A 27,229-nucleotide genomic window follows, 5' to 3' on the forward strand; every position below is an offset into this window, starting at 1 on the left:
TACCTTGATCCCCAAACCAGGCAAAGACCCCATCAAAAAGGAGAATTACAGACCGATTTCCCTGATGAATATGGACGCTAAAATTCTCAACAAGATCCTAGCTAATAGGATCCAAAAGTACATTAAAAGGATTATCCATCAAGACCAAGTGGGATTCATCCCTGGGATGCAAGGGTGGTTCAACATTCACAAATCGATCAGTGTGATAGATCATATCAGCAAGAAAAGAGTCAAGAACCATATGAACCTCTCAATTGATGCAGAAAAAGCATTTGACAAAATACAGCATCTTTTCCTGATTAAAACCCTTCAGAGTGTAGGGATAGAGGGTACATTCCTCAATTTCATAAAAACCATCTATGAAAAGCCTACAGTGAATATCATTCTCAATGGGGAAAAGCTGAAAGCCTTTCCCTTAAGATCAGGAACACAACAAGGATGCCCACTCTCACCACTATTATTCAACATAGTACTAGAAGTCCTTGCAACAGCAATCAGACAACAAAAAGGGATAAAAGGTATCCAAATTGTCAAAGAAGAAGTTAAACTGTCTCTCTTCGCAGATGATATGATACTCTATATAGAAAACCCAAAAGACTCCACCCCCAAACTACTAGAAGCTATAGAACAATTCAGTAATGTGGCGGGATACAAAATCAATGCTCAGAAATCAGTTGCATTTCTATACACGAGAATGAAACTGAAGAAAGAGAAATTAGGGAATCCATTCCATTTATAATAGCACCACAAATCATACGTTATCTTGGAATTAACTTAACCAGAGAGGTAAAGGATCTATTCCATTTATGATAGCACCAAAAATCATATGTTATCTTGGAATTAACTTAACCAGAGAGGTAAAGGATCTATATTCTAGAAACTACAAGTCACTCTTGAAAGAAATTGAAGAAGACACAAAAAGATGGAAAAATATTCCATGCTCATGGATAGGAAGAATTAACATAGTTAAAATGTCTATGATAAATTATTTTCTTAAAGAACTACTCTAGGCATTATTTTTGACAACTGTGTGATGATAATTATTTGGGAATATTGAAAAATTGATATATTTAGGCATAGAAGAAAGACTATTTCAATCACCAGAGGTATTATAAAGCATGATGATTAAATAGGAACTAGATATCACAAGTGTAATTCTAGTTTACAGGTGATTCAGTAGTCAGGAAATTTGTGTTGAGTCCCAAAACATAGGGTTAGAGCATTTTATATCTCACCCGCCTAGATAAGCATCCTTCCTGGAAATTGGTATAGACCTGAGTCTGAGGGTGGGAGTGTGGTTAGCTTAGTCACCTAAAGTAGAGAGTGGATCAGTAGTTGACGCTTGGTCTTTGTGTGTGTGTGTGTGTGTGTGTGTGTGTGTGTGTGTGTGTGTGTATTTGTATTTATCATGCAATTTTCGTGAATTTTACCTTTCTATTAGTAAGTCACAGTGTTGGGATGTTGCCATAATTTGTGAATTTTTCAGCTTTTTTTTCTTTGAATATGCTTTCCGGTTCTTTCTGACTCTCCTACTGGGTTTTCTAAAATGCATATATTGATCCACTTGGTAGCACCCAGTAAGTCCCTCAGGCTTTCTTCACTATTTTTCATTCTTTTTCCATTTTGCCCTTCTGACTGAATAATTTACAGGGACCTTTAATCAAACTCAGTGATCATTTCTATTGTTCAATCACATTTGCTCTTGAACCCCTGCTGAATTTTTCAGTTCAGTTATTCTATTCTTCAGCTCCATGATTTCTGTTTAATATTTTTAAGTTTTCTGGCTCTGAGTTGAAATTTTGTCTTGGTTTGTGTATTATAATCTAGCTCCAGTGAGCATCTTTATGACAGTTATTTTGAATTCTCTGTCAGGTAAACCACATATTTTTATTCTGTAGAGTCAGTTTGTGGAGATTTCTCTTATTTCCTTTTGGAAAGTATTTCAACCTGTCTTCATTTTCTTTGACTCTCTGCATTGGTGTCTGCACTTTAGACAAAACACACATCTGTCCTACTATTCATGGTTTTGCCTTGGACTAGAGAAGCTACCACCAATAAGCCTGGTCAGAGACTTTGGAGGACTCTCAATTTAGTGCAGTTTAAACCTCTTTTTTTGCTCCTAGTTGCTGCCTCCCTACCCCCAGACATCCATTGTGGGCTGAGTTGCATCTGTTCTAAAATAAGCCAATTCCTCAAGGAGCTCACAGATGTTTGTTACCAGACATGTGGTGCCCATTTTCCCTCATCCTAGAGAAGCTGTAAGACGGGGGTTTCCAATTGTTCACCCAAACTGAGCCTGGCTGAGGAACTTTGGTGACTTCCAGCCCAAACCGCCATCTTTTTTCTTTTTCAATGGGCAGCTAAATTATGCCATGACCTGTAGCCGCTCTGTTTTCTGACAGATAGTCAGAATCCAGTCTTCTGGGCACACCTAATAAAAATTGGGGCATTGGACACATGATGTACTTCTTTTCCTCCCCAGGAGAAGCCAGAAACTGGGGGGTTTTGTCCCAGTTGGAAGGTGCTGTGTAAGGAAAAGTGTTACAACAAGAAGATATCTAAAATTTCCCTGGCAGTTTCAATATGACTAGATTCATGGGAGCAGGACTATCCTAACTAGTATCTGGATTTCTTACAAAGGGAATCTGTACAGGAAATGTTCTGAATCAGAGTGCTCATGGGGGGTCGAAGGGTCTAGAGCTTCCTCTTCTGCCATGTTGCTGAATGGGAAATGAGAATTTATTTTTGGTTCCTCTTTGGGGGATGTTTAATCCCTACAGTGGAGGGAAATCTTGAGTAAAATTTTAAGTCCCTAAGGAATTAGAGACACACTGTGGTCCTTTGTGTAAATACAATCCCCTCAATGCCCTATTACACCAGAAACCATTCCCCGCAGAAGAGACTGAGCAAGCTTCTGCCCTGTTTATAACTGAGTACATTATATCATTACAGTCACCTTAAGTCTTCTATGATTTATCAAGTATCAAAAATGATGATAATAAAGGCTGTTTATTTTGATCTGCTGCTTGAAAGGACACATAATCAGAAATTGTTATCTGAGGTTCAGAAGGATTTGCAGGGCTCATCAGAATTTAAGTGTGGGCTGCATCCTCATAGAATCCAAGGGAGCAAAGCCACAGAGACTAAATCTGCCCTTTCAGGACCAGAGGGGTAATACTGGTAAGGAAGCACCAAGGTGTTCTTGCCTAAGGGGGGTGAGTTTCTGATCCATTTATATTCATGTCTTCTTTTTGTGCTGGAATTCCAGGGCTCTAAGATATGCCACTTTCTTTCCAGTTTTTGCTGCCCTCAGACTCACGTGAAATTGATAGAAAGACCTGTTTGAGGGGAGGGTGGTGATGCAGAGAAGGTTCAGAGATTATCAGGATTCAAGGATGCAATTTATTGGTCAAATTCATGGACAGAACTGTCACTCTTGTACATTTGTGGTTTTTACTCTGTGACATGGGGCAGAAATTTAAACTCCCCTAGACTCTGGTCCTTTCTTTTTTATTTAGAATAATGTTCTTCATTCCTGTAACACCAAGTCCAATCCCCATTAGAAGCCAGCACCAGGTTGGTGGGGTTGCTGTCTCCAATTTTACTGGTTAGGGGAGGGGTCATGTGGTCAAAGAAATGAAATGAGAGAAGGTGATTCTCTCCTGGTCCAATCTTCTTCCTTAACCTTTGGCTTTCACAGCAGTCCTGTTGGCATATGAAGCACTGGCCTTCAGACTGTAGGCCAAGTGTTGAATCTCTTTGCTTATATAGCTTATTAAGTCTCTAATGAGGGGATGTCCAAGTAACTACATTTATGATAATAGTTAAGCATTTCTGTGGGTCCAGGGTGGGCTAGTCTCAGACATTCCCAGTATAAACCCAACTCCTGTGAGAAGAAGTATGGTGGGAAATTTTGAATTGTTCACTCTGTAACTTTTCCTCCTGTGTTCACAGATTCCCTTGGAGAAGAATGACTCCTGTAAATGCTTCCTTTGTTACTGAATTCATTCTGGTGGGGTTGACAGACCTCCCTGATCTACAGCTCCCTCTGTTTTGCCTGTTTCTATTCATGTACATGGTCACCATGTTAGGTAATTTGTGCTTCATAACTCTAATCATGCTGAACTCACACCTCCACACCCCCATGTACTTTTTCCTCTTCAATTTGGCCTTCATAGACCTCTGTTATTCTTCTGTGTTTACACCCAAAATGCTGATTAACTTCACATTAAAGAAAAATATCTCCTTCAGGGGATGCATGACCCAGCTGTACTTTTTATGTTTTTTTGGAATTTCTGAATGCTATGTGCTGACATCAATGGCCTATGATCGCTATGTGGCCATCTGTAACCCACTTTTGTATAATATTACCATGTCTTCTAAAGTGTGTTTCAGCCTTATATTTGGTTCATACTTGAAGGCATTTTTGGATGCCATGGCTCACACTGGATGCATGCTGAGACTGACCTTCTGTGATGCAAACACCATCAACCATTATTTGTGTGACATCCTCCCTCTGCTCCAGCTGTCCTGCACCAGCACTTATGTCAATGAGCTGGTGGTTTTCATTGTGGTGGGCATCAATGTGATTGTGCCCAGTGTCACCATCTTTGTCTCCTATGGTTTCATCCTCTCCAGCATCCTGCGCATCAGCTCCAGGGAGGGCAGGTCCAAAGCCTTCAGCACCTGCAGCTCCCACATAATTGCTGTTTCTCTCTACTTTGGATCAGGTGCATTTATGTATCTTAAACCATCTTCTGCTGGGTCTATGGATAAGGGGAAAATCTCTTCTGTCTTTTATACCATCGCAGTTCCAATGATGAACCCTTTCATTTACAGCTTGAGAAACAAGGACTTTAAACGTGCTGTGAGAAGAACTCTGAGTAGGAGAGTGTTTTGATCAGAAACAGTGTCTGTCTGTGTAGTTAGTTACACAGAAGTAATTTCTGTGTGTTTCAATAAAATGCATTTAGTTACAACCTTCTTCACCTTTTTTTCCTTATCATGATAAAGGAAGCTTGAGTCTTATATTTTTAGTCTATGAAATAATTCTTCTTTTCCTCACCAAAACCACAGTATCTTCTCCACATCTTTGTTCTGTTCAGTAATAACATTAAATAAGAAACATGTCTATATTTTCTCCTTTGTCATTTTGAACTTTCTTTTTCCCCTTTGAACATGATGAGTAGTTTTCAATGTATTGAATTCGGTACTAGTAGCATGACATTTTTATCATTGGGGGTGTTTTTATCTTCTATTTGGTATTAGAAGCATGTGTCAGATACTCTATTTCTACTCCCATTTCCCATCCTTCAATTTGCAAGAATATGTCTCCTTTAAATGCCAGAGATTGAAGATTCCATAAAGACAATCAAAGTTAATCCATTTGCCTCTGTAGACATTATGTATCAAGTGTCTTTTAGCATACTTTTATTTTTTTTCTTTTATACAACCAGACCAATATCATCAGAATATATTTATTGGATGGATGGGAAAGTGAAGCTTGGAATAGTTATATTTATCTAAAGTCACACAGCTACGTAAAGTAACAGTTACCCTAAATTCTTGGCCTTCTCATTTCAGGTCTACTACTCTTTGTAGTCTGTTTTGCTCTACTTTATTCTTTTTTTTTTTTTTCATTTCAAGTTTTTATTTAAATTCCACTCAGCATGCAGTTTAATATTAGTTTCAGGTATAGAATGTCACGATTATCACTTTATACAACACCCAGTGCTCATCACAACCAGTTTCCTCCTTAAACCCCATCACCTATTAACCCATTTAACCCATCTCCCCACACTATCCCTCCAGGAACCCTCAGTTTGTTCTCTATAGTTAAGAGTCTGTTTTATGGTTTGTCTCTGTCTCCCCCCCCATTCACTTGTTTTGTTTCTTCAATTCCTTATAAGTGAAATTATATGCTATTTGTGTTTCTCTGACTGACTTGTTTCACTTAACATAATAATCTCTATCTCCATCCAGGTCATTGCAAATGGCAATATTTCATTCTTTTTTTTTTTAAAGATTTTATTTATTTATTTGTCAGAGAGAGAGAGGAGCAGCCAGCTGAGAGAACACAAACAGGAGATGGGAGGAGGAAGGGGCTCCAGCAGGCAGGAGCCCGATGCAGGGCTCGATCCCAGGACCCTGGGATCATGCCCTGAGCTGAAGGCAGATGCTTAACAACTGAGCCACCCAGGCGCCCCAAGATTTCATCCATTTCATGGCTGAGTAATATTCCATTATATATATATATATACCGCTTTTTCTTTTAAGGTTTTTTATTATATTATGTTAGTTACCATACAGTACATCCCTCGTTTCTGATGTAAAGTTCGATGATTCATTAGTTGCATATAACACCACGCACCATGCAATCGTGCCCTCCTTACTACCCATCACCAGCCCTATCCCATTCCCCCATCCCCCTCCCCTGTGAAGCCCTCAGTTTGTTTCTCAGAGTCCATAGTCTCTCATCTTTCATTCCCCTTCTGATTGCCCCCTTTCTTTGTCATCCTTTCTTCCCTACCGATCTTCCTAGTTCTTATGTTCATAGGCAGCTTTTTCTTTATCCATTCATCAGGCAATGTGACATTTTGACTCTTTTGTAATTTGGGTCTTATTGATAATCATATAACATTAGGTGCATATATCCATTGAATCATTATTTTTGATCTTTTGGGTAAATACCTAGTAGTGCAATGGAGGATCATAGATTAATTCTATTTTTAATTTTCTGAGGAACTTCCTCTATTTTTCAGAGTAGCTGACCGGTTCTCATTCCACCAACAGTGTAACCACGATTACCCTTTCTCCGTCCTCACCAACACTGTTTTTCACTGTGTTGTTAGTTTTGTTGTTCTGATAAGTCTAAGTTATCTCATTGTAGTTTTGATTTGGTTTCCCTGATGATCATGATGTTGGATACTTTTCCATGTGTCTGTTGGACGTCTGTGTGTGTTTTGGAAATGTTCATGTCTTCTTCTGGGTTATTTGTTTTGTGTTGAGTTTGATCAAGTTCTTTGCTCATTTTGGATACTAATTTTTTATTAGATCGTCATTTGCAACATAAGCCTCCTATTCAGAAGTTACCTTTTATCCACATATGCACCCCAATGTATCATACAGCATTGTCACAATAGCCAAAGTGTGGAAGGAACCAGAGATGCCCTCAACAGATGACTGGTTAAGAAGTTGTTGGTCCATATATACAATGGAATATTACTCAAGCTATCAAAAACGAGTTCTCAACATTTGCTGCAACATGGACGGAACTGAAGGAGATAATGCTAAGTGAAATAAGTCAACCAGAGAAAGACAATTATCATATGGTTTCTCTCATCTATGGAACATAAGAACTAGGAAGATCGGTAGGGGAAGAAAGGGATAAAGAAGGGGGGTAATCAGAAGGGGGAATGAAGCATGAGAGACTATGGACTCTGGGAAACAAACTGAGGGCTTCAGAGGGGAGGGGGGTGGGGGAATGGGATAGACTGGTGATGGGTATTAAGGAGGGCACGTATTGCATGGTGCACTGGGTGTTATACGCAACTAATGAATCATCAAACTTTACATCAGAAATCGGGGATGTACTGTATGGTGACTAACATAATATAATAAAAAAACATTAAAAAAAGTTACCTTTTAGTTTTGCTGATTTTTTACTTTCCTTTGAAGAAGGTTTTTATCTTGATGAAGTTGCAATAGTTTATTTTTGCTTCTGTACGTCTTGCCTCAAGTGATGTATCTAGTAAGAAGTTGCTATGGTTGATGTCAAAGAGGTTTCTACCTGTGTTCTCCTCTAGGATTCTTATGGTTTCCTGTCTCACATTTAGACTTTCATCCATTTTGAATTTATTTTTGTGTGTGGTGTAAGGAAGTCATCCTGTTTCATTGTTTTGCATGTTGCTGTTCAGTTTTCCCAATGCCATTTTTTGAAGAGACTGTCTTTTTTCCATTTGATATTCTTTCCTGCTTTGTTAAAGAGTAATTGGCCTTATAGTTGAGGGTCCATTTCTGGATTTTTTCTTCTGTTCCATTGATCTATATGTCTGTTTTTGTGCCACAACCATACTGTCTTGATCACTACTGCTTTGTAATATAATTTGAAGTATGGAATTGTGTTGCCTCCAGCTTTGGTTTTCTTTTTCAAGTTTGCTTTGGTTATTCAGGTCTTTTATGGGTCCATACAAATCTTAGGATTGTTTGTTCTAGCTCTGTGAAAAATGCTCTTGGAATTTTGAGAGAGATTGCATTAAATGTGTAGATTGCTTTGGGTAGTGTAGACATTTTAACAATATTTCTTCTTTCAATCCATGAGCGTGGAATGTTTTTCCATTTCCTAATATGAAGAACCCGGAGCTATTGTCATCCTCAGTTGGGAAAAACTGGGAGCTTTTCCTCTTCAGTCAGGAACAAGACAGGGATGTCCACTCTTACCGCTGTTATTTAATATTGTAGTGGAAGTCCTAGCCTTTCAGCAATCAGACAACAATAAAAGAATAAAAGGCATCCATATCAGGAAGGAAGAAGTCAAACTTCCACTATTTGCAGATGCAATGATACTCTAGTTAGAAAACCCATAAGACTCCACCAAAAAATTGCTAGAATGGATATACAAATTCAATAAACTTACAAGATCAAAGTCAATATACAGTAATCTGTTGCATTTATATACACCAATAATTAAGGACCACAAAGAGAAATTAAGATATTGATCCCATTTACTGCACCAAAAACTGTAAGATAACTAGGAATAAGCTTAACCAAAGAGATAAATGATCTGTACTTTGAAAACTTTAAAACACTTACGAAAGAAATTGAAGATGACACGAAGAAATCTTTTAAAATTATCTTTTATTTTATTTTTTAATAATATCTTGCTTAAAGGAAACATTTTTAGTTTAATAATGTCCAATTTAACTATGTTTTATTTTATGAATGCTTCCTTTTTATCATGCCTTAGGAATATTTCCCTAACACTAGGTCACAAACCTTTTTCTTTTTTTTCTCTTGTAAAAGTCTTAAGTTTTTATGTCTTACATTTATAAATTATGTTCAATATCTATCATTATGTGTGAAGTAAGTTGTAGATTTTTTTGTAGATGCTTGTTTTCAGGTTTAGAAAGTCCCCTTTTACTTAGGTATTTTATATAAAATAGTAAACTCACATTGCAATTTATCAAATATTTTTCTGTGTTTATTAAGATGATCATATAGTTTTCCTAATTACTCTTTTGATATGGTGAGTTACTCTGATTGATACTCAGAATTAAGCCAGGCTTGTATTGCCATGGTTAAACATTAGTTTTCATGAGATACTTTTACTTTTATATATTTGGATTCAATGTGCTAAATCTAAAAAATTACATCTATGATTATGAAGAGCATTGGTTTACAGTTTTCTTTTCTTGTAATGACTTTGGTTTTGGTATCAATGTATTGCTAGTTTTATAAAATGAATTGTCATGTTTATCTTTTGTAATTTTTACAAGAGATTGTATAGAATTGTATTATTTCTTCTGCAAATTTTTGGAAGGTTTTGACAGTGAAATTAACAAGATAGACCTATTGCTTTTTTCATGGGAAAGTTTTTAACTGAAATTTCTGGTAACAGCTTTATTGACATGATTCACACATTTAAATTAAATGGTTTATACTTTACTCACAAGATTGTGTAACCATTGCCACAGTGTATTTTGGGATCTTTTCACCATTCCCAAAGGAAGTCCCATACCTATCAATCTCCTATTCCTCATCCCAGCCTAACCAACCACCAATCTAATTTCTGTCTCTATAGGTTTGAATGCTCTGGATAGTTTATGCAAATGGAATAATATAACATGGGGTCTTTTGTGACTAGCTTTTCTTACTTGGCTTAATCTTTTCAAAGTTCCCCCATGTTGTAAATTGTAAAGGCATTTGGTTTCTTTTTTTCCAAGTACTACTCCATTAGATGGATACACTACATTTTGTGGTGTAAATTTTGTTGAATTCCAATTTATCTATTTTTTTTCTTTTGCCATTTGTGCTGTAGATGTCATATTTAAGAAGTCATTGCCAAACCCAAGGTCACAATGTCTTGCTGAGATATTTTCTTCTATAAGTTTTATAATACTACTTCTTACAATTATATCTGATTTATTTGGAGTTAATTCTGTTTCTTGAGTGAGATAGGGGTCCAATTTCATTTCTTTAAATGTGAACATATACTTGTTCAAACATTTGTGAAAGAGATTATTGTCTCTCTATAGAACATCTTAACATCCGTGTTGAAAATCAAGTGACAGATTCCTGAGTTCTATTGTCCAGAAATGCAATTGTTCATTTGCTTTACACCCAGGATTTGTATACTTTTGATCTGCTCAGAAATTTCATATTACGACAAGATTTGAGTACAGGAAAGAGTACCTCTTAATCATGGCCACTTATTTTTGAGCAGGGGATGGAAGTAATGTACTGATCACACAAGTCAAGGATCAGCAGGTCCTTTTTCTGCTTTTGCGTTTTTCCTCAGATTCCAAGAGAAAAATAAAGTCAAGCTAGCCAGCTCTTAATCTTAACTTCCATTTGCAGTTTTATAGTTATACTTTCTTCAAGATGGGGAGCTTTGGTTTTTATAAGGATGCCCATGAAGAGAGCCTAGCGTCTCTTTTTAAATACCACACACAGTAGTGGAGTTTTCTAGCAGGATTGCTAACCTCCTTTCATATAATTAATAATCTACTCTTTACCTTGGATCCTTTTCCAAAATGTTGCACCTTGAATTTCTCTCTCTCTCTCTCTTTAACCTAATTTTGTGAGTATAGAAATTTCAAAATCATATGTGGTATGTTGGAAAGATGCTAAACACAGATCTTAGGTATAGATCTTAGATCATAGATACAGAGAATGAAGAAAGACCTTTAAAGTCAAGTTGGCTATAGACTGAATGTTTGTGCTTCCTCAAATTGCTATGTTGAAACTTAATCCTTAGTGTGATGGTATTAGGAGGTGAGAACTCTGGGAGTTGATTAGGTCATGAGGGTGGAGCCTTCATGAATAGGGTCAGTGTACTTATAAAAGAGCTATCAGAGAGTTCCCTTTCTGCTTTGGTCATGTGAGGACAGAGCAAGAAGACAAGCAGTCTATGACCCAGGAAGAGACCTCACCAGAGATGAAATCTCCTGGTGCCTTGATCTTGGACTTCTTAGATTTCAGAGCTGTGAGAAATAAATTTCTCTTGTTTATACGCCACCAATCCATGGATTTGTTATAGCAGCCCAAAGGGACTAACACAGCCTAAGTGGTCTTTTCCATCTTTCTCCCTTTAGAGCTGGCATTAAGGAAGGCACTTGAGGCAATGAGCATTGGGTATTATATGCAACGGACGAATCACTAAATTCTACCCCTGAAACTAATAATACAGTATATGCTAACTAAATTGAATTTAAATAGAAAATTAAAATAAAAATCTATAATTGTGGTAGGAACAAGTCATTGTTTTGTGTTTGGAGCCATGTCTTATTTTGAGCAGTTTACACATTGGGAGAAATTCAGAGTCTGAATGCTTTTTTACTACAAACAGAATCCCCTCTATATAACTAAAGAATGATGCTCTTCTGCCCTTCTCCCCTACTAAATATAGGTGCATGTGTAAATACATGCTTATGTATTCTTCAGATGAATAAGAGTTCAGAATTCATTAGGGATACTGGCTTCTCACTTTCTTTCCTTGTAATTTTGTCTGCATTTGATATCAGGGTAATGCTGGCCTCATAGAATGGATTTCAAAGTCTACCTCATTCTTTAGTTTTATGGAAGACTTGAGAAGGACTGGTGTTAATTCTTCTTTAAATATTTGGTAGAATTTATGCTTCCAGCTTGGATATTCTTTGTTGAGAGGTTTTAGAGTATTGTTTTAATCATGACACCTGTTACAGTTCCATTCAGAATTTCTGTGTATTCATGATTCATTCTTGGTAGGTTGTATGTTTCTAGGAATTTATTCATTTCATCTAGATTATCCACTTTTTGGCGTATAAATATTCATATAATCTTATGATTCTTTTCTTTTTATTTCAGTGGCATCAGTTGTATTGTCTTTCATTTCTGATTTTACTTATTTGATTCTTCTCTCTTCTTTCTTATTTAGATTTGCTAAGGGCATGCCAATTTTATCTTTTAAAACAGCTCTTATTTTTAGTGATTTTACTATTATTTTCTATTTTCTATTTGATATATTTCTGCTTAATTTGTTCTTTTCTCTCTAGTTCCCTGAGGTACAAAGGTAGGTTTTTGATTTGAGTCTCTCTTCTTTTTTTATATAATTGTTTGTCATAATAGATTTCCTTCTTAGTGTACCTGTGTAAGCCTAGCACACACCATCACATATTTTCCTACTGGGTGATATACTCACATACATTATTGGGGTGTAGTTTTGATTTAATGAAATATTCCTGACATCTTGCTTTTGTCACTGAAAAAGGCTTTATTGAATGCATACATGCATTTTGTGTCTATTAACCTTTTTAGTTATAGCTACTTTTTAATACTTTTGTGTTTTAGCTATTGTATCAAAATTGAAAGAAATTTCCCCACACTTTTTGTATTCTGTACTGTTCTATGCGTTTACTTTATCAATGTTTTAGACTTTCTTAAGCTAACGTGATGTTATTTAGTGCCCTTTCTTTTCAACATTTCTTATAAGGCAGGTTTAGTGGTGATGAACTTTTTCAGTTTTCTTTTATGTGAGAAAAAATGTTCTCTCTTCTCCTTTTGGAAGGATACTTTTGCTATTTATAGTATTCTTGGTTGACCATTTTTTTTCTTTCAGTACATTGAATAGTTCATCCCACTCCCCTTTGACCTGCAAGATTTCTGCTGAATCTATTGAATTCTGCTGAAAAATCCACTGATATTCTTATGGGGGTTTCATTGTAATGGATAAGTTGCATTTTTCTTGCAGCTTGAAAATTCTATTTTCCTTTGACTTCTAAGTAATTTGATTAGAATGTGTCTTGGTGTGTATTTCTTTGAAGTCATTTTTTTTTTCCAAGGTGGGGGTCGTTTTTGCTTCCTGGATCTGGATGTTCATTTCCTTCCACATTTGGGGATTTTTAAGCCATTTTTCCTTTGAGAAATCTTTCAAGTCATTTCCCATCTCTTGTTTTGGGATCCCTATAATGCATATTTTGGCCCATATGATATTATCCAATAATTCTCTTATTTTCTTTACTATTTTTCTTTCTTCCTTTTGCTACTGTGATGAATAATTTCAAATGAATTTTTTAAAAATTCTGAGATCCTTTCTTTTGTGTGATTTAGTGTGCTGTTTTATCCTCCAGGAATTTTTCCAGTTCGGTTATTCTGTTTTCAACTACATGATTTCTGCTTGGAGTTCTTCAGAGGTTTCTGTCTCTTGTTTGATACTCTCACTGTTTTCATGTACTGTTCTCTGACTACAGTGAACCTTATTATGACAGCTATTTTGAATTCTATGTCATGTAAATGATATATTTCCATTTCATTAGGGATAGTTTGTGGAGATCTATGTTGTTTTTTTGGGGAACTATTTAGACCCTCTGGTCTTGTGTCTGGACATTAGAAAAAATGTCTACCTGTCCTAATCTTCATGGACTAGCCTTGTACTAGAGAAGACCCCCACAATGAGTCTGGCCAGATGTTGGGAGCCTCTAACTTTTCTTGTCATTCCATCCCATTTTGTTTGTTCTTTTTGCTCCATGGCTTCTGGAGTATGCCAGGTAGATCAGTATCGTAAAATAGAACAAGGAAGACTGAAGCCAATTCCTCAGGCAGCTCTGTAATAAGGTGGATCATTGGATACATGATTGGAGGAAGAGAGTTTTCTAGCTAGCTCTGTGCTGAGTCAGTGGCCTGTGTGTGGTAGGTAGGTGGCTATTGTGAGTTCCAACCCAAACTGCTGTCTCTGTTCCACCTTACTCTGTGCAGCTAAACTATGCTATGTTCCATGTCCCCTTGCCTTTCTGAGACATACTGTACAAAAGCTAGTCTTATGGATAGCTCCTAAAAAACTTCAGGCTTTGGATGTATGGTACACCTCTTTCCTTTTCCAGGGAGTAGCTAGGGACTGGGGGATTTTTTCCCAACCACATGTGCTATGGCAAGATAGGTATTATGACAAGAGGGTGTCTTGAATTTCCCTAACAGCTTCAATATGTCCGGTTTCGTGCATGCACTGGGTGCAGGACCTTCTTAGGCAGTTTCTAGATTTCTTACAAAGGGAATCTGTACACAAATTATGTTTGAAGCAGTATGTCATGTAGAAAAGTAGAAATTAAGGCTTCCTCTTCCATCATTTTACAGAATGGGAAATGGGTCTTGACTCTTCCTTGAGGAGAGGTATGATCCATACAAGTGAAGGGAAAACTTGATCAAATTATTGAGTCCTGAAGGAACTGAAGACAGATTATGGTCCGGGGTGTTTATAGAATCCCCACAGTTTCTGATTACACTTAGAAATTTTCCTTGGGGAAGACACTGAGCAAACTTCTGTCTTGTTTACAGCTGAGTGCCTTATATAATCACACTCACATTAAATCCTCTGTGATTTACCAAATGGCCAAAATGATAATAATAATAAAGACTGTTTTTGTCTGCTGTTTGAGGAAACTAAAAGTCATCATTGGAAATTATGATGGATGATTGTTCTAAAAGATTTCCAGGGCATATCAGAAATTAAGTGTGGGCTGCATTTTCTGTGAGTTAATGGAACCAAATCCTCAGAGCCTGAAATTGTCCTTCCATGACAATGGGGGTAATAATAATTATAAGGAAGCACCACTGTTTTCTAGCCTAAGGTGGGTGAGCTTATGAATTTAATTTTTATTCATGTTCTCCTTTTTTAAGATGGAAGTCTGAGGATCTAAGATATGTCACTTCTCCCCCCCGCCCCCCAGTTTTGTAGTCCTGAGTCTCGAGTGAAATTGGCAGAAAAATCTGTCAGGAGCAGGGAATGTTTAGAGATGTTGTAGGGGGTGGTCCAAGAATGCATTCTGTCACTCACTAAGTTCCCTCTCCATGGACAGAACTCTTGCTATTCCAGGTTTGTGGCTTTCACTCTGTGACACGGAGCGATAACTTCTTGTACACTTGTCTGTTAGTTTGGATTAGAAACGATCTACTCGGTCTCCACCACACCAAGTCTAATCTGCATTAGAAGCCGGCTCCAGGTCTCAGCTTCCAATTTCACTGGTGAAGAGAGCGCTCAAGTGAATGAAAATGATTGAGGAGAGAAGGATAATTCTGTCCTGGTGCAAACTTCTCCCTTATTTTTTGTTTTTTTCCAACAGTTTTGTTTACATTTGGCAGCATTTTCCTTCCCTCTATAGGCTAACTTTTGAAGTTCTTTGTTACTTAGCTTACAGAGACTAAGGGGCAGTCAGAGTCACTCAGTATCATGTAATGGTAAAGGAGTCTATGGGTCTAGGTTGAGCTAGTCTTTTACCTTCCCTGTGCATACACCACACTCGGGAGAGGAGATATGGTGGGAAAAGCTGGGTTTTTCCCTGTTTAACTTTTTCTTCTCTGCTCACAGACCACTTAGAGAAGAATGGCTCATAGAAATGCTTCTTTTGTGACTGAATTCATTCTGGTGGGGCTCACAGACCTACCAGATCTCCAGCTCCCCCTGTTCTGCCTGTTTCTAGTCATGTATGTGGTCACTGTGTTGGGGAATTTGGGCTTGATAATTCTAATCGGGCTGAATTCACACCTCCACACCCCCATGTACTTTTTCCTCTTCAATTTGTCCTTCATAGACCTCTGCTATTCTTCTGTGTTTACACCCAAAATGCTGACTCACTTCACATCAAAGAAGAATATTATCTCCTACAGGGGATGCATGACTCAGCTGTACTTTTTCTGTTTGTTGTTGTTGTTGTTGTTGTTGTTATTTCTGAATGTTATGTGCTGACATCAATGTCCTATGATCGCTATATGGCCATCTGTAACCCACTTTTGTATCATGTTGCCATGTCCCCTAAGGTATGTTCCAGACTTATGCTTGGTTCATATTTGATGGCATTTTCAGGTGCTATGGCCCACACAGGATGCATGCTGAGAGTGACCTTCTGTGATGCAAACACCATCAACCATTATTTTTGTGAGATCCTCCCTCTTCTGCAGCTCTCCTGCTTGACCACCTATGTGAATGAGCTGGAGGTTTTCATTGTGGAGGGCATCAATGTGATTGTGCCCAGTGTCACCATCTTTGTCTCTTATGGTTTCATCCTCTCCAGCATCCTGCACATCAGCTCCACTGAGGGCAGGTCCAAAGCCTTCAGCACCTGCAGTTCCCACATAATCTCTGTTTCTTTGTTCTTTGGATCTGCTGCATTTATGTATCTTCAACCATCTTCTGCTGGGTCTATGGATGAAGAGAAAATCTCTTCTATCTTTTATACCAACACAGTTCCCTTGATGAACCCTTTAATTTACCGCTTGAGAAACAAAGATGTTAAGTTTGCTCTGAGGAAAATTCTGAGTAGGAGACAGTTTTAATCAGAAAGAGTGTCTGTCTGTGCAGTTAGTTACACAACAGGGAGCTTTTATGTGTTTAATGAAAATATTTAGTGGTAGGCTTCTTTGCGTATTTTTTTTGGAACATGGTAAAAGAGATTTGAGTCTTCCTCTATAATATATTTCCAGTCTTTATATCTAGGTCTTTTTTTTTTCATCATTTGCACAATGTCTTCACTTTTTTCCTGTTTAGCAACAGGAATATATTATCTGAGTTTTTTAAATTGTTCATTTTTTTAAAAAGATTTTATTTATTTATTTGACAGAGATAGAGACAGCCAGCGAGAGAGGGAACACAAGCAGGGGGAGTGGGAGAGGAAGAAGCAGGCTCATAGCGGAGGAGCCTGATGTGGGGCTTGATCCCGGAACACCGGGATCACGCCCTGAGCCGAAGGCAGACGCTTAACCGCTGTGCCACCCAGGCGCCCCTAAATTGTTTATTTTGAATTTCTTTTTTCCACTGGGAAATGGTGAATAGTCCCCAGATTATTGAATTGAGCAACAATAGAGTGACACCATACCATTGGGGTTGTTCTTACCATTTGCTATTAGAGGCATAAATCAGATACTGTATGTATACTCCTGTTTCTTACTTCTGATTGGCAAGAATATGTCTTTTTTTTAATTAAGATTTATTTATTTACTTTAGAGGGGCTGGGGCAGAGAGAGTGGGAGAGAGAATCCAAGCCGACTCTGTGCTGAGCATGGAGCCCAATGAGATCATGACTCTGAGATCACAACCTGAGCTGACACCCAGAGTTTCCACCTTAACTGACTGCACCACCCAGGCGCCCCAAGAATATGTCTTTTTGAAATAGCAGAAATTGAAGTTTCCATAAAGATTATTATTTTTAATCCATTTTGTTTATGTAAACATTTTGCAGCAGGCTTCTTTTGGCAAAGAGTTGGTTTTCTTTGTTTTTATTTTTATACAGTCAAAGTAGCACATAACTGATCAACAAAACATATTTACCATATGGATGGGAAAGTGAAGCTCAGAATAGTTAATGATTTACCCAAAGTCACACAGCTGCACAAAGACAAGGTGTAGAGTATCCTCTTAGTCTTCTGATTTCAAGTCTACTGTTCTTTGTGATATGCTTTGCTTCCTCTTTATGATTTTTGTTTCAATACACAAGAACTAACGCAAATAATAAATCATGGAACAGTACATCAAAAACTAAGGATGTACTTTATGGTGACTAACATAACATAATAAAAAATATTATTATAAAAAAAAAGAACTATAAAAAAAAATGAACTATCTTTCATTTCTGTTTGATGGTTGGTTCTGCTTTGTTCCAGGATGACACATGAATTTCTCTCATCTGGGTATTAGGTTGGTGGTGTGGTAAAAAGGGTATAGATCTCATTCTATATAATCCATGTCATATAACTTCATTATCTGAATTCTGTCTACTTTCTCCATGGTCTTTCCCTAAAGAATTTCCTTAGGCATTATTTTTGATACCAGTAATGAAAACCATTGAAAATATAGAAATATGGCAATATTTAAGCATAGAGAAAAGACAACCTCAGTTTTTGAAAATATTATAAAACATAGTGACTGAATCAGAATCAGGTATCACAAATATACTTCAAGTTCAAAGGTGACTCAGCAGTAATTTTGTGATGAGTCCCACCATATTGGATGAATGCATTTTATAATCTCGACTGCCTGGATAAGCATTGTTTTTGGACGTAAGGATAAATCTGAGTCTGAAGGTGGAAATTGCCCATACTCAGTAAAGTGGAGAGTGAATAAGTCAATGACCCTTGGTCTCTGTATGTATATACTCTAAATGGGATTTATCTTTCTAAAATTAGGTCACTATTTGTACTTTATAAATTATTTGATTTATAAAAGTGATTATGAAATGTGCTGATGAAAAGGTAGGTAAAATGAACAATTTGGCAGTTACTGCTAAGAAAGATAAAGATTAAAAAAAACATGAAAAACTAAAACTAAATGGACAATTATATAAAATAAGGGCCAAAAACAAGTGCTCACTCCTCACTGATACTGAAATTAGGAAACATGAACGGATTAACATTACGTTGACAGAAATCAGTCTTGAATATATGAATTCATTTCCCAATTCGGTAATAGTCTACTCAAGCTGTGATTCGGTGGTTTTTTTTTTTTTTTTCATTTGCTCTTTCATTTAGTTAGGCAAGAATCATCTAATACCCAGTCACCAAAAAAGGCACTTATTTAGTCCCTAAATTTTGAAAATCCTTTCTACTCTTCAAAGAAACCTCAAGTCATAGGTATTTATACCAATGAATTATGAATCTTGTTTATTGAAACTGAAGTTTGGAATTGTAGCGCATAAAAATTAGAGTTCTACATACTAGATAAGTAATTGTGGGTTAAACTGTTCAGAGTGAAAAATTATCTTTCATATCTTGGAAAATTGGTATTGTAGCTGATGTACCTTTGACCCTTGTCCCATACTTTTTTCCCCTGCCTGAAATCACTACCTCCTGTTTTTCTGTGTCCTATTGCCCCCTCGCCTTACCTTTTCAGGAGCATTTTCTGATTCCTTAAGACTAGGTCAAGGTAAACTTCTTTGGCTTGCATCCCATTGGTGTTTGGTTCTACTGTAGCATGTGTCACATTGTATTATAAATCCTCTTTATATTCATTTGTCAATCTCAATAAAGTGGACTTTTTTCCTTCTTGAAACAAGTGGGTCTTTGCGTAGAGCACGTACTCAAAAAGTATGGTTAAAACAAAACCGCATTTTAGTACTTGATACCAACTATGTTCCGGCATAAGGAAGAAAAGAAGTAGGTCTTTCCACTTTCTCACCCCTCTAAGAAGAGTAGATACATGTTCAGTGAGAATGGCGGGTGGAGCTGACCTACAATCTGAGGGTCTCAAGAAACTGGTCTTGTCTGTTCAGTCAGAAAACCTACCGCTACCAGCTAGACTCAGCAGCTACAAATCTTGTTGTGTTAGAGATCTGTTGATGTGCATTTTGATTGTTATGGACCAGCCAGACATAGTCCTGACGTTTATGGAGAGTTTGCCAGACATTCACTTGCTGACATGTCCATGCACAAGTCATATATACAAAAACATGTACATGTACATGCATAAATATAAAAATCTGCTTGACTCTTACATTTCCAAAATAGCATTGGTGACTATACTCAAGGCAATCTATTGTAATCTAAGCATTTTAGCTAGTTTTGTATTTCAGTCAAGTGAGCTTCAGTGACTAGATATCTGGTTGAAGAATCCCAGTTTCTAGTGAAGAATACCCTGGGCATCTCTTCTCAGAGAAGGGAAGGTAACAATTACTTCATTAATTGTTAATTCTTCATTTTCCAGTACCTTATAGGTGCTCATATAATTTATTTGAATAATTAGCGGCAGAACTATAGGTATGGTGCGTACAGTGGTTGTAGTGAATTGCAAGATAGTGGTGTTTGATTAAGGTTTACAAGAGATTTCATATGGTGGCGTCCTCTCATTTAGTCGTTCAGATTCTTTTTTCTTTGCACGTAGAATCACTTGGTAGCTTTAAGCAAGTACTGAGATTCATGAGATTTAAAACAGGAGTTTTCTCCTTGATCAGAATATATGACTTTATTCAAACAGATAAGCATTAGTAAACATTTAGCTGCTATACAATGAAGAAATGAAAACATGGCTTTTGTTTTTAGTTTTACCTAATCACCACTAAATGTAACAATATTCATTTTTATTAATAAACTGAGTTTCCATATCTATCTAGGTCGTTGTTTCATTTCAGCCTTTTCCTATACAATTTTAGTTTTGACTTAGACCTGTTGTCAAAGTATTAATTGAGACCTTGAAGGCTAGGTTCTGTATCTACATTTAGAATTCTTTTTTTAAATTTAATTTCCTGAGGTACAATAGGTTACAAATACTTCATCAAAATGAATGGGAAATTGAACGTGGAACTAAAAGAAAGTAATTATTGAAGACGCAGCTTCCCTTAGTAGGAGATAAAGAGGCCGATGTGTTCCTCCATGAACCCAACCAGTTTTATGGCCATATATTTTCTCTCATTTTAAAATAAAAATATGTCATTTATTTAAATAGTAGCTCTTAAGCAGACTCTTCAAATAGAATATTGTAAAGTTGGTCAAAGTAAACTTGCATTTTAAGAGACTGACTCATAGTAGCCACATCCCAGCTATCTGGCATGTAAGAAGAAGCAATCCAAAGAGAGGAAAAATCCTATGTCAAGAAGTGTATTAAATATTGAGAATACAAAGATAAATTGGACATGGATCCTAATTCATTGAGAAGGGGATGTTTCAATGAGTATTTGGGAAAATATCTTTTTTAAAATTTTTTATTTATTTGAGAGAGAGCACATGTGAGCACAAGCAGGGAGGGGGAAGGGCAGAGGGAGAGGGAGAAGCAGACTCCCCACTGTAGCAGGGAGCCTACTGGGGGGCTCCATCCCAGGACCCTGAGATCATGACCTGAGCCAAATGCAGACACTTAACTGACTGAGCCACCCAGTGCTACCCCTGGAAAAATATCTTTTTAAGGGAGATTGTGTCCAGTGCAAAAACTGCTGAGGTGATACTTCCGGCATGTTTGAGAATACAGAAAGGGCTAGTGTACTGAATAAAAGGAGTAAGAGAGAGAGTTGAAGGAGACAAGGACAGACATGTAACAAGGGGCAAGATCGTGGTGGAAATTGTTGGTAATTGTGAAAGTTGGACTTTACTAAGTGAAATGGAGTACTGGATTAAAACATAATACATAAGATATACATACACATAAAGCATATATATAATATAGACATAACTACCCAATATATCACAACTATGACACTACCACCTTGATTTGAGAAACTCTTGTCTCTTACTAGCATTAATGCAAAGCCTTCCTAATTAAATGCCCGTTTCTTCCATTGCCTCCTACAGTTTATCTCCTAAAAGCAACCAGGACCTTTTTTTTGGGGGGGGGGGGCAAAGATCCTTTATGCGAATCAGCAGATCTAGTGTTCCTTCTCTCCTTTATCATGAGTAATGTTCTAGGCTGTTTAGAAAATTTATGATCTAACAAATATCAGAGGCAAAAAGAGTTTTCCTCTAAGTGGGTCGTTGGTAGGACAGTCATACCCAAATACCTTGAACTCCAGATTACTGCACCTCTCTTTAACCAATACATGTGTCCTGACACTGTAGGATTTGTTAGGGCGCATTTCTGAGGCCTGTTTTCCAGAAATGTAATTGTTCATCACCTTTACTCACAGGATTTCCATTCTTTTGATCTGCTTTTAATACCTCATAACTTCACTTGAAGCTTTCTTATTTATAATCAGACCTTCTTCAAATGGGAGCCAGGGTTGGAACAAGAATGCCCCTGAAGGGATCCCAGTGTCTCCTTTTTAATATAATAAGCAGTTGTGGAGGGTTTTTTTGTTTTTGTTTTTTAAAGGTTTTATTTATTTGTCAGAGGGAGCGCACAAACTGGGAGGGGGATGGTGGCAGGTAGAGGGAGAAGCAGGCTCCCCACTAAGCAAGAAGCCCAATGTGGGACTCTATCCCAGGACCCTGAGAGCATGACCTGAGCCGAAAGCAGATGCTTAACTGACTGACTCACCTAGGTGTCTGAGTTGTGGAGTCTCTTAACAAGATTTTAACCCCAATTTATATAATTGATAATTTTCTGTTTACCTTAGATCTTTTCCCAAAATGCGACATAATAAAATTTCCCTTTTCTTACATAATTTAGTTATTATAGCAGTTTCAAATATTATTACAATTTATTAGGAAGATTCTAAACAAGAGATAGAAAGGTAAAAAGATACTTCAAAGAAACCTAAAATTAAAATTTCAAAAGGTATAATCTTAATTTCAATCTGTCAGATATTTAGTGCCTACCAACCTGTTCCATCTCTCTCTTTTAGGACGTTGCCATCAAAAATACCATATATATATATAATTGTGGTAGCATGAGTTATTGTTTTCTGTTTGGAGACACTATTTTACACAGTTTGAAACATTCAGTGTCTGGTGCTTTTTCACTAATAGGAGGACCCTCTCATATTATAGAATGATGCTCTTCCTCCTCTCCTCACCACATACGTGTAAGTAGTGTATGTGTAAATATATACTTATATGTGTTTACTTATCCACACACAGACAAAAATATATTTATAACATCATTTGAATATCTCGAGGCAATTGGGTTGATTTAAAGCTTAAAACAGTGAAATTACTTAAAAAATAACAATTATATTCTATATTTAAGCTGAAAAACACAACCCCTATTACAAATATCTTTTACAAGCTCTTTGTTGGTGGCAGACTGTGTTGATGCTCTATCCAATAGGTATTATCCTCCAAGTATTCTTAATGACAGAAACTCCTTTTTTTGACAGAGGCTGAAAATGGGAGATTCTCATTTTTGTCAGTCTTCCTTGCAGCTGTGTTGCCCTTGAGGCATAGCCACGTGACTGCCCAGACATAAAGGAAATAATCTATTGGCATCTGGAGATGATTTACTTCATGCTATGCAGAGATATGTGAAAGATTTCTTTTGCCTTGTTGCTTGCTTTATTCTTTGGATATACTGGTGTTTAGATGTCATTCCTGGAGCTCTGGCAACCTTTTTGTGAGCATGAGATGATAAGCCTGAGAATGAAGGACAACAAACTGAGGATGGGGAAATGGAAGAGATTGAATCCTTGATGAGAGTGATTTGTTGCTAAAGGAAGCCTAGGATAATCTAGTTTTAGGCTTATTGCTAGGTGAGAGAAATAAGCTCCTATTTAAAATGGGTTTTTAATTGAGCACTCTGTAACTTGAAGCTAGAAACTTTCTAAGTAGTAGCATAGGTTGACGGTTGCATTCCCAAGATATTAAATTTAAAAAAATGTTACTTAAGCAAATGAACATCTTCGTGAGATTCTTAATCCTTTTTGGGAAGCACTGAAGAGAGAAACTAATTTATCATGATGAGAAAGTGAGTTTGTGCAGATTTAAACTTAAATTTTACTTATTATCTTTGGTTCCCCTAGACTGTGATCTTTGTTTACTATTCCCTATGGTCTTTGAAATGTAAACATTCTCTGATATTTTTTCTTATATTTGTGAGAAGGCTAAAATATTGTATCCACTCAATGTGTGCAAAATATTCAATCAAAATAGTTCTTTCAAGTCTTTCTACTAAGTAGAACTCTGACTCAATTTCTTCTTCCATTTTATCTAAGACTTTATAATAATTTGAGACTTATACTTTTGTTACAAAATATCAATTGCCCAATGGGTAATGGAATACCACTGAAAGTTCTTAAACTAAGGAGGGATAGAGTTTTGCTTTCAACGCTTATTCTAGCAGCAGTGTACATGATTGAATAAGAGGAATTATGTGGGAAAATGCTAGAATAATAGGAGGTACTACAGTTTAGCAGTATGGTTCAGTTAAAATCGAAGAAGCTGTGTGGTGGCTGTGGGACAAGGATAGAGGTCATTGTGGTCATAGACACTATTGCTTAGCACTAGTGAGAAATGTGGAATGTGTTCTGGAGGTTTGCAGCCAAAGGACAACATGATCTTTAGAAATATTTACTGAATTTCTTCTATATGCTCTGCACTGATCTTAACCCCAGGAGCAAAGTACTAAGCAAGAGAGAGGAGATGTTGTCCTTATAGAACTTACAGTTTATAGGGGAACACAGGAATTAAGGGAAAAAAATGTCTGATGAGTATTATGAGGTATTCATGAGGATATAAATAATAACCAGTGACAATTGTTGACTCTTATTATATGCCAGACAATGTTCTAACTATATTACTAAAGAGAGAGAGAGAAATAAAGAGAGAGAAAGAGACAAATCAAGAAACAGACTCTTAACTATAGAGAGCAAGCTGCTTGTTACCAGAGGGGAGGTGGATGGGGATGGGTGAACTAGGTGATGGGGATGAAGACGTGTTGAGCACCAGGGGTGGTATGGAAGTATTGAATCACTATATTGTATATCGTAAACTAATATTACACTGTACCTTAACTAAGTGGAATTTAAATAAAAACATTAAACACATAAAATAAAAATTTAATTATGACAACAACCCAATGAAAGAGATGCTATTTTTGTCATCCTAATTTTACGAAAATGAACTAGAGAAACAGAAATTAAGTAACTTGCCCAAGGTATTATTTCAAAAGTGGAAATAGGAAGATAGGATTCATACGCACACCCGCTAACTCCATTGCCCCTACTCTTTTCTATGAGAAGTAGAAATTGATTACCCCAGTTACCGAGTGTTGCATAAAATGATAGTAAGCAGGCCAGGTAGAAATTTCCAGTAGGTGATTAAAGTATAAACTTGAGAAGGAACATACGGAATTGCAAATTATTTTAGAGATATTCCAGGAGAGAGAACAACTGAGTTATTGCAATCTTTGAAAGATTTGAGATGAAGAAATAAGGGAGCTTGGAGGCAGAACCCTCCATTTAGGGAAACAATTCCATTTAGGTTATGTGAACAAAGAAGGGGTGAGAAAACACAGTAGGTTTGCCTTCAGCGATGAAGGTAAGGGGAAGATGGGATTGTACTTTGAATCTGGGGCTGTACAATCCCTAGAGTGACTGAAGAGGAGTGAAATATTGAGTCCCTAAGGAACTAAATACATGTCATGGCCCAGGGTACACAATCTCCCTATTTGTTTACACATAAAATCTGTTCCCTGAGGAAAAGACTGAGCAAGCTTCTACCGTGTTTAGAACCAAGTGTGTTATACCCTTAAACTCATTTTAAATCCATGTCCAATAAGTAGTAAATGTGATACTAATAAAGGCTTTATTTTTCTCTGCTTCTCAAGAGGACTCGAAGCCATAATCAGAGAGTATGATCAGAAAGATTTCAAGGGTATATCTGAATTTAAGTCAGGCGAATCCTCTTAGAATCAAAGCCTCCGAGCCTGAAATTGTCTTTCCAGGACTACGAGGGTAAATACCAAGATAAGAGAACACTGAGGTTTTCTGACCTAAGGAGGGTGAGTATCTGAATTCCATTTGTAACACATTCCTTGTTTTGAGATGGAAGTTCAGAGGTCTGAGATATGCCACTTTCTTTCCCATTCTGTGCAGTATTAACATTCAAGTGAACCTGGCAGGAGAATGTGTTAGAGGGAGATGAGAGAATGTTCAGAGATTAGGGGGTACAGGGGATGCAGTATCTCCATCAGTAAGTCCCCTCTCTCTGGATGGAACTCTCACTCTTCTGGATTTATGGCTTTTACTCTGTGATATATGGCAGTAACTCAACCTCCCCTAGACCCTGGTCCCTCATTTAGGTAGAAACAGTGTTCTTAATTCTCACTCCATCAAGGGTAATCTGCACTTGAGGCCAGCACGGGGTTGCTAAGGATTCTGCCTCTTATTTTATTGGTGAGGGGAGGGTCAAATGAATGAGGAAATAGATTCAAGAAGGATGATTCTGTCCTGGTCCCAACTTCTCCCTTGGTTTTTCCAGCAGTCACGTTTCCAGAGGTCAAGTTCAGTGGACTTGCCTCCCTAGGCTAAGTTTGTGATGCCCTTTGCTATATTTAGCTTATAAAATCTTTAATAAAGAGAGAGTTAGTGTCCCTCAGGATCATGATAGTGGTAAAGGCAGATTCTATGTGTCTAGGTTGCGCTAGTCTCCGGCATTTCCAGTGCATACACTCTCTTTAGTAGAAGATCTTGCAAGAAGAAGTAAGATGTTTCCTAATGTAACCCTAATTTTCTGTGCTCACAGATCCCCTTAGAGAAGAATGGCTCCTGGAAATGTTTCCTTTGTGACTGAATTCATTCTGGCGGGGCTCACAGACCTACCAGATCTCCAGCTCCCCCTTTTCTGCCTGTTTCTAGTCATGTATGTGGTCACTGTGTTGGGGAATATGGGCTTGATAACTCTAATCATGCTGAACTCACACCTCCACACCCCCATGTACTTTTTCCTCTTCAATTTTTCCTTCATAGATCTCTGTTATTCCTCTGTGTTTACACCCAAAATGCTGACTCACTTCACATCAAAGAAGAATATTATCTCCTACAGGGGATGTATGACCCAGCTTTACTTTTTCTGTTTTTTTGCTATTTCTGAAGCTTATGTGCTGACATCAATGGCCTATGATCGCTATGTGGCCATCTGTAACCCTCTTTTGTATCATGTTGTCATGTCCCCTAAAGTGTGTTCCAGCCTTATGCTTGGTTCATATTTGATGGCATTTTCGGGTGCCATGGCTCACACAGGATGCATGCTGAGACTGACCTTCTGTGATGCAAACACCATCAACCATTATTTATGTGATATCCTACCTGTGCTCCAGCTCTCCTGCACCAGCACCTATGTGAACGAGCTGGTGGTTTTCACTGTGGTGGGCATCAATGTGATTGTGCCCAGTGTCACCATCTTTGTCTCTTATGGTTTCATCCTCTCCAGCATCCTGCGCATCAGCTCCACTGAGGGCAGGTCCAAAGCCTTCAGCACCTGCAGCTCCCACATAGTTGCTGTTTCTCTTTTCTTTGGATCAGGTGCATTTATGTATCTTAAACCATCTTCTGCTGGGTCTATGGATGAGGGGAAAATCTCCTCTGTCTTTTATACCAATGTGGTTCCCATGATGAACCCTTTCATTTACAGCTTGAGAAACAAAGATGTTAAACTTGCTCTGAGAAAAACTGTGAGTAGGAGTGTGTTTTGA

General features: G+C 37.4%; 3 protein-coding genes across 3 annotated transcripts; all 3 read left to right on the top strand.

The window, feature by feature from the left end:
• The first annotated feature begins 3,945 nt into the window (after positions 1-3,945).
• LOC103656256 (olfactory receptor 145-like) lies at positions 3,946-4,900 on the top strand. The gene has a single exon (XM_008683615.2). It carries the CDS (start codon positions 3,971-3,973, stop codon positions 4,898-4,900), a length of 930 nt encoding a protein of 309 aa, XP_008681837.2. The 5' UTR covers positions 3,946-3,970.
• Positions 4,901-15,209: 10,309 nt separating this feature from the next.
• On the top strand, positions 15,210-16,521 carry LOC103656257 (olfactory receptor 8B3-like). Its single transcript, XM_008683616.2, is given in 2 exon segments — positions 15,210-15,892; positions 15,895-16,521. Coding segments are annotated over 2 exon segments (948 nt in total). The 5' UTR covers positions 15,210-15,571.
• A 9,775-nt stretch (positions 16,522-26,296) lies between these two features.
• On the top strand, positions 26,297-27,229 carry LOC103656258 (olfactory receptor 145-like). Its single transcript, XM_008683617.2, has one exon. It carries the CDS (start codon positions 26,297-26,299, stop codon positions 27,227-27,229), a length of 933 nt encoding a protein of 310 aa, XP_008681839.2.

The sequence above is a fragment of the Ursus maritimus genome, unplaced genomic scaffold (assembly GCF_017311325.1).
Source record: "Ursus maritimus isolate PB19 unplaced genomic scaffold, ASM1731132v1 scaffold_16, whole genome shotgun sequence".
Classification (NCBI taxonomy): Eukaryota; Metazoa; Chordata; class Mammalia; order Carnivora; family Ursidae; genus Ursus; species Ursus maritimus.